The following is an 8,723-nucleotide window of genomic DNA, read 5'->3' as shown; positions in this document are numbered from 1 at the left end:
GTTAATGAATAATTTATGAAATAAAATGGTCAACTAATTGAACCTCCATAGAGCACTTAGTGCAAAGATATTTCTTGATTGGAAAGGTCCCAAATATGAATTCTATCTAGTATGAGAAAACTCTTATTTTTTTTATTTTTTTAAACTGAAAGTGAGTTAGTAAAGAAAGTAGTAAAGTCTATCCCTTCCATGCAAAACAGACAAATTAAGCTAAAAAGTTAACTACCCTATCATTATATTACCAAAATTATAAATGTAATTTTGGTAATATAAAGTCCAGTTATTTGCTAACAACAGGCAATTGTACGTAATATATAAAGGGAAATTTGAATAAACTTGTGTGTTTATACACACAAGTTTATTGTCGAATATAAAGTTGAATATACAGGTCAAAACAAGGTTATTTGCATATGAAAGCATCTTCAGAAGATGCTATAATTAGCAATAATTACAAAACAAAATCAAAGAAGCCAATAAATAAATCGAGATATATGTATAATGGAATTAAGATATAGTAAGAATAATAAGCACCACTGAAAAAACTCAGAAATTTGCTATTTATATCATTTATTTTTTTAAATATATGAAAAGGTAGAGTGTTCTTTAGATTTATTTTTCTTTAGAATTTCTATTTAGGAATATTTTAAATAATCAAAGTACCGAAGTTTCAGTCTTTACCCATATAAAAGAGTAGCATCATTTAGGATCAATGAGTAATGGAATTAGGTGAGAAACTAATTATTTCCAATCATAAAATACTTTGAATATTTGAGAGCAATTTCTTCCACTCAGTTTGTTCTTAACTGTACTGATAAATATTCCAAAATTTAGAAAAATTATAAAAAACACAAATGTAATTGCATTTGTTTGAATTATTACTTTTTGTTAATATTTATTTTTATGTGACCATTCCAGCTAATAGAGGTCAGTTATTAAAAATACATCTGTCATCAGAAATTGTTTTTAACTCGTATCTGTTTTATATACATAAAAAAGAATCCTATTAAAATATGAAAACTAGATTACTCTTGAAAAAGTTTATGTAATATAGTACTCTATTATTTATATATAAAAAACTAACTTAATTCAACTGAAAATGCAATTGAAGTGAGCCTAATGAATATACAACTTGAAAACTACTACACTAAAGCAAACTGGTTGTATGCCTGCTTGAGTAATATAATTGTGTTACGATATATGGATTAAAGTCTGGACTAGATATCAACATATGAGTATGAAAGATAGAATATTAGAAGAGAATATTTGGATTCATTTTCCATGGGATGGGAGTGGGTTGAAATAATAAACTTTTTTTTTTTTTTTTTTTTTTTTACAATAATGCTTACTTAAGAAGAGCAAAATATAATTTAGGAATAAAATAAGCTATTAAATTTCATTATTTGTAAATGAAAAAGAGTTCTCATCTTTTATGCTCATTTTAAAAAATCAAAACTGGACCAGAAAACAAAACACCACATATTTTTGAGAGTATCCTTCACAGTTGACATATTTATGCAGCTTCTTTGCAATTGTTATTAAGCATATTTCGTAAACAAGTCGGTTAATTTATACAGAGCTGATTCTGTTTACAAAATCGGTTGAGTACAAATTACGATAAATGTTTTCAATTTAATCATTGTTCAAGTTTTGCTCCATTCCGCACAGCATAAAATCATATAATCATTCAATGGACAATTTCGCAAACTCACAACATTATATAATGAATGATTCTCATATTTTGAATAATAAATGTGTTATTGAATGCACAATTACAGTTTGACTGCTAATTATCACTGGAACATTTCATATTATATACAGTTATTGCTATAACAGATAAAATCCTGCTATAACAACTGAACGTTTTCAAAAAAAAAACTGTTCAGGAAAAGTGTCAAGATTACTTTTCCCTTTCAGCTTTATATTCAACCAAATTATAAACATCTGAAAAGTGCTTTACATCACGCAGAATAATAAATAACCAAATAATACAAGTGAAGTTAAACTTCAGTATATCATAAAAAGAATTATATTCTTCACATGACCTCCTTCAAAATTATTTCTATTTCAAAATTGTGTAATCAGGAACTCTAGGAACTGCCAAAGCAGTCATTAACAACTACAGAGAGCACCAACACTGGATCAAAACTTCATGATCTAAAAAATTGCTATACAATAGAAGAGGAGTGAATTGAGCTTTGCTAGTGTTGGATATTTCTCCTCTTCCCTCCTTTGGTGAAGGCAGTTTAGAAGATTGGAGGTGTGTTGTGTGTCTATATGCAGTAGAGCTATCACAGAAGAATTCAAATCAGTCGAGAATTTCTTTCACATATGCTAAAGGAAAGTAACCAACCTGGGGACGGGGGGAGAGAAAGAGAAAAAAGCATAAGCAACTTAAAACATGGCAATGGACAACAAAATTCAAATTCAAAAAAAAATTTTAATCACAGGCATAGACTTCTGTGGCAAATTGGTTCAAAAGATATATTTCAGTGATTACACCACATTTTTTATTATTCAGTTGTACAAAATACTGAAATAATAGTTCCCGACAAGTTTTGTAAATCATAGGATTTACATCTTCAGGTGGTAAATAGTATAACTTAAAGTTTAAACAAGAGAATTAATAAATACAAATCATAACCTTCTGACTATTCATAAACTCAAATAACAGAATGCAGATATAAAACGTTATTGACGGTGAACAATACTGGACGATGTCACGTGTTCTTGTTCTCATTCATACAGTCTGAGCTCAGATTGAGGTAGAATTTTTATTAGAGCTGACCACACTTGGAGAATTAAACCTTGATTTTTACTGCATTGATTTTTATTCTCCATCAAGTGTGGTCAGCTCTAATAAAAAATCTACCTCAATCTGAGCTCTGACTGTATGAACGACAAGAACACATGACATCGTCCAGTATTGTTCAACGTCAATAACATTTTATATCTGCATTCTGTTATTTGAGTTTATGAATAGTCAGAAGGTTATGATTTGTATTTATTAATTCTCTTGTTTAAACTTTAAGTTATGCTATTTACCCCCTGAAGATGTAAATCCTACGATTTACAAAACTTGTCGGGAACTATTATTTCAGTATGGTGTAATCACCGAAATATATCTTTTGAATTTTAATCACATCCAATTTTTGTAATACTCATTAGATTAGTATTCTATATATTGCACATCCTATTTTTAATTGTTTATTATAATAATTTTTACTATTTTCTTGGCATACACATTACAGGCATAAATAGATATTAAGTAAAAAGCTCACCTTTTCTTCAATTTGACCTTTCCACCAACCTTTCTCTCCACCTGCTTTGCTAACAATGGCAATCATATCTCCTTTCCTCAGTGATAACATATTAGGTGAAGTGGCAGAAAAATTGTACATAGCTACAGCAAAACCTAAAGGAGCTAGAAGGAGAAAAATAGTATGATGAAATAGATGTGTTTCTTCAGATATAGGTCTATTTAAAAAACTAATTTTGAAAAATAAAATTTAAAACAGTTCTTTAGTTCCTCCTTATTTTTTGTAAATAAACATTTTTGCAAATTTATTGTGTTGCAATGAATTTATGAAAAGCATAAAATAAAAACATTTACTCAATTTTTTATCATTTTGTTACTGATCTAAGAACTATTTTTTCTCTTTTTATTAAAATGAAAGCGCAGATATAAATGATTACCCTAACCTTTGTACCACAGAAGAAACACCAAGAAATCACTATTTTATTTATGCTACCTCATCAAAACTCTACAAGTGTTGAATGTGAAGTTTATAAAGAAGGATGTAGTGCTGTGCATCCTTAACATATGCAATGAATATGTTAGTTCAAATCTGCATGATGGATACTACAAGCTACTTATTTACTGGAACAAAACATACAAAGTTAAGAAATTGTATTTTATTATTTAATTACGGACCAGTCTGTATAAGAGTTGAGAGAGTTGGATAATAATCAAAATAATTATAATTATAAATTAAATTAATAATAAATAATGATACTTCAAATGTAGATTAGCATGGGATGTGTTGCTGATCCCCCCCTTAAGGAAAAAGTTTTTTTTTTTTTTTTTTTTGAAAAATTAGATAATTGTTTTAGTAAGTGCAAGTTGCTGCACTCTGAAGTGCACATATACAGTGCTGTGTACTATATTAGTGAAGCTGTGCTCCTAGGGAATGAAAGATTCAGGACCTAAAATAAGGAGGCTACTACTGACAAGTAAAATAGGAAAATGATTGTACCACTATACAAATCATTGATCACAACACAACTGTATTATTCATATACAAATTTGGTTACCTCATTTTTCCTGTAAAGAGAAACCTCTAGAGATAGTCCAGAAGTGAGTAATCAAGATTGGCAGAACTGCCAGTATATTATGAGAGCAGTAAAGGAAATGTAAACTAAGTGTAGTGGAGAATGAGAAGGAAAAAACAAGAGACTAACCCTGAAAGTTGTGTGTGAAGTGGAGCAGATTTTTTATTTATTTATTTTTTATATGGCAAGTGGTTGAGAAGAACATTTTGTCAGGTATGTGAATAAGCCAACAATAAACAAATGTATGCAAGAGCATGACCGGTTATTTACTTTCTTTGTAATGTGAATCCCTTCTACAAAAGAATGCTAGTCTATAGTACTTTAGCATTAGTACTGTGGAGGACTAAATTTGTATAATAAAAACAATTGACTTCAGTATAAGTTGTTTAAAGTAATCTCATAATGCAGAGAACAACTCCTAGGAAGTATACTGCTCTATATCATGTAAGTCACTCCCCAAGACCAGTTTAGAGATCCATAAAGTATGATGCAGAAGTTATATTTCTTATATATATAATAAAATGTTTATTATACAAATAATAAAATGTCGAATAACCATAATTTTACTTAACTGAGATGATTGTAGAAAGTTTTACTCATTGAACTGGATATTATCATAACAATGTAATTATATTCTTGTTTTTATCCTAGCATAAGCAAACAAGTTTGTGCATAAAATATCTTTACAACTAATTCTTGTATAATGACAATAAATAACCTCATTAGTGGTAGCTGAAGTATGCAGGGCTTTCTAGAAAGTGTGCATTGCTCTATATTAGTCACAATCATTCCCCAGAATAGTATCAAACTTTATTGAGGTCTCATTCTCATTTCAGTGTAATTTCTTGTCAAATATAATATGTTCTTAAACTAGGAAACCAACTTGTTACAGCTATCAAAATCAAAAGTATAACCAAATGATTTACCATTATTTTGCTACTTGTATGCCAGAAGTTTCCGCAGGTTCTGATTTTCCATGAATGAGACCTCGATAAAGCATAAAATAATTATGAAAAGCTGAACGGAAAATCATTCCAACCAATTTTCCATAGTACAGCACCTCCAACAAACTGTGCTCTGCATTATGGATGCATGTACTGAAGTCAATTCTCTCATTAATGAAGTTATCAACACCGTGAAAATATTTAACTTGCAGACTTTATGTTTGCTTATATAATAAGAGAAAATATCAGTGAAAACAATAATATAATATCTATCTCAGTTAAAAAAAAAAAAAAAAAAAAAAAAAAAAAAAAAAAAAAAAAAAAAACTTGCTTAGCATTATAAGAGCCTTTTAGCTGAAGGTCCAGCCAATCTCATGTTGGGTTAGCAAGTTACTTACCCCAACTGGAAACTTGGGTTTTATTGCAAAAAAAAAAAAAAAAAGACAGACAATTAATTGGCAGAAAGCACACAAAGCATAAAAGTACATTTATTGGGTGGAATAAAGTGCCACCCCCACAATGAGTCATCCTGGAACTACATGGAGGTGTTATGTAATAATAATTCAAACTTTTTTTTTCAGAGAATCTGCTTTCAGTGACATTATTTCTCTACAGGTTCTTATTTCAGGTATTTATTAGATTCAAGCAACATCTTTTGATTTTAATCACGCTTTGTTTTGTTTGTTTTTTTAACTTTTATTATCCCTAGTTGTTAGTGCTGCTTTTATGTCTTTTCTTTTAATTAATTTATTTTTATGGTTCATTTAAGTCTCTAAATTTTTAAGAACTGCTGACTTATCATATAACAATCAAATTGCTGTTTTCGAATCCTTGCATGGTTTATATTTAATTCTTTATTTCTTCCTCATTTTCTGTTTGTTACATTGAAGCACAGATTGCATTTTAGAATTGTTATGCCTATGGCACTGTTTATTCTGTGGAGACTCACTTTAATGGGAAATATAAAAGCTAAAATTCTTTAAAATGCAAGTTAATAATTTCATTTTTAAAATTCACTTTTCATCTTGTCAGTATATCTTTGTGTAGCATTTTTTATATGCAAAGCTTGATGATCTTCAATAGTTACATCTGTACCATTAAATTTTCTGTTACAATTTGCATGTATAATAGAATCAGCAATTACAACCAACCACAATTATCATATTTATGAAGCTGAACGACCTTCTCTGCACTCCCCCCCAATCCAAAATAAGCAAATTAATGCACATTGTGCATGTGCTTCCAAGCGCATATACAATTCAGATTTGTGTGATTTTGTTAGACACGTGAAACAAAAAAGTAGCTAAATCTAAGCAGACAAAATAAATAAATAAATAAATAAAAATTAAAAAAATAATAATGCTAAAATCAGAATTTACACATGTTAGGGAAGCTGAGATGGTGTATAAAATATAAAACCACCTACAATGAATTGTATACAGTTGAATAAGTAGCTAGCTAAGAGTTATTGTCTAAGATGTATGAAGGTGAGCCAAATAATTCTAGAAAACAAGCAAGTGCTGCAGCACATCTGATTGGATAATTAACTAGAAAGAGAATTTATGCCATATGTAAGACAATGTCTACAAACAAACATGTTATTTAATCTAATATTTTACTTAACATCAACGTAAGGGGGGGGATGAACGTTTTTTTAGCTTCATACAAGTATGCAGACTGAAATAAATTTTCAGTAGGCACAAGACATTTATATTAACATTACAGTTTATTTACATTATCTAACACTGAAAACAGCAAAAATATTTTAAATTAAATAAAAAATTTCTCAGTATGCTACTGTTTTTGGCATTCATTTTTCTGTATATAATGAGCTTATTTCATAAGTCAACCTACAAAAGATATAAATAGTCTAAGAACAATAACATTTAAGTTGGTTGGCTAATTTGTGGTTTACTGGAACAAGGACAGCAATACACACGGTAATAATAAATGGATAAATTAGTAAATAACATGTACAAAAACAAATTAAAAAAAATTAAGCAATACCATATGCATACATAAATAGCATTTAGGACCAAATGCATTTGTATAAATTAATTCTTTCTAAAAGTTATAAACTTTCTGCAATTTGTCCAAGTCTGACAATATCTGCCTGAGCATAATTATATAGCTCAGTAAAATTAGTAAAAATCTCATTCCTTTCTCAAAGGAAGTGCTGGCACTCTGCCAGATTACGAAAATGTAGGCACATAAGGTAATATGAGTGTGTACTGTTCATACACATAGGTGGATCAACAGCATTCAATAGATAAGAATATGTAAGAAGACTGACCTATGCAAAACCTAGCAAGAACAACTTCCTCTCTTCGTTTCTACGTTGACTAGACTGCCAATCCTTAATTTTGCACTTAATCTCATGCAATTTATTAACTGTTTGTATATGGGACCAACAAACAGTAGATGGAAAAACTATGAGCTGATCTAGCAGCTGCAGTCCCATTTCCCTTAATTCTAATCTATGGCTGGGAATCCAGCAACCAAACATTAAAATTAAGTATCTTCATTTTATACAATAATTATAGAACAACATAAAGCACTGGATATGGATTGTACACATGAGAGGATACAGCCTGTAAAGAACTCAATGAATCAATATAAATCATATTTCTGGTATTCTTTCTTTTAAGGTTGCACAGTGATCAGCATTCATTGTGAAGAATTTATGGAGACAAAAACACATGTGTTGAAGTAATTACTTTACTTATAATTATGACAATAACACTTGACATTTTGACCTCTGTATCAAGGTCATCAGGAAAACATACATATGCACAGTACACAAACTACATGGGGCATCACACAAATGTAGGATAAATCTAAAAATGCTTTGTTAATTGTTTCCCCTGGCCTGACCTCTCGTGAAAAATAAAATAACAATAATAAATAAATTTTTTTATACATATCAGCATAATAATATATAGATGATTAATAATAATAATAATAATAATAATAATAATAATAAAAAAAAGCACCCAGAACATGATGGCAGAACCCCAACATAAGGAAAACTTAATATAAGAGGACTGAGGAGATTGTTATAAAACTTTATTTTTTATTCTTATTTCTTAAAATTTTTATCATCTGTATATTATTATAAAGATATCTATAAAAATTTATTTTATTTTGTTAATTTATATTTATGTATAAATTTATTATTATTATTAGTTTTTTTTTTTTTTTTTTTTTTTTTTTTTTACCAGAGGTCAGGCTAGGGTAAACTACTATATTAAAAAAACATTTAGATATATCATACTTTTGTGTAGTGCAATGTAGCTTGTGTCTTGTGCATATGTATGCTTTCCTGATGATGAACCTTGATATAGAGGTCAAAACATCAAGTGTTATTTCATAATTATAAGTAATTACTCCAAAAACACGTGTGTTTTTGTCTCCATAAATTCTTCACAATGAATATCTTTCTGGTAGCTG

The 8,723-nt window shown here is 29.1% G+C and overlaps 1 protein-coding gene across 1 annotated transcript in view; it reads right to left on the bottom strand.

Annotated features, from left to right (window-relative positions):
* Nucleotides 1–2,094: 2,094 nt before the first annotated feature.
* Vav (Vav guanine nucleotide exchange factor) overlaps nt 2,095–8,723 on the bottom strand; it is a 339,372-nt gene continuing 332,743 nt past the window's right edge. Inside the window, exons 26-27 of the mRNA XM_090414835.1 lie at nt 3,279–3,421; nt 2,095–2,350 (exon numbers count right to left, since the gene is read on the bottom strand). Coding sequence (XP_090270961.1) covers nt 2,306–2,350; nt 3,279–3,421 — 188 coding nt within the window. The 3' untranslated portion in view covers nt 2,095–2,305. The remainder of the gene's footprint in view (nt 2,351–3,278; nt 3,422–8,723) is intronic.

The sequence above is a fragment of the Typopeltis vanoorti genome, chromosome 26, assembly GCF_054136105.1.
Source record: "Typopeltis vanoorti isolate ZY-2024b chromosome 26, IOZ_Tvanoo_1.0, whole genome shotgun sequence".
NCBI lineage: Eukaryota > Metazoa > Arthropoda > Arachnida > Uropygi > Thelyphonidae > Typopeltis > Typopeltis vanoorti.
The sequence above is the reverse complement of the archived record's forward strand: the minus strand, read 5'-3'. Positions and strand labels throughout refer to the sequence as shown.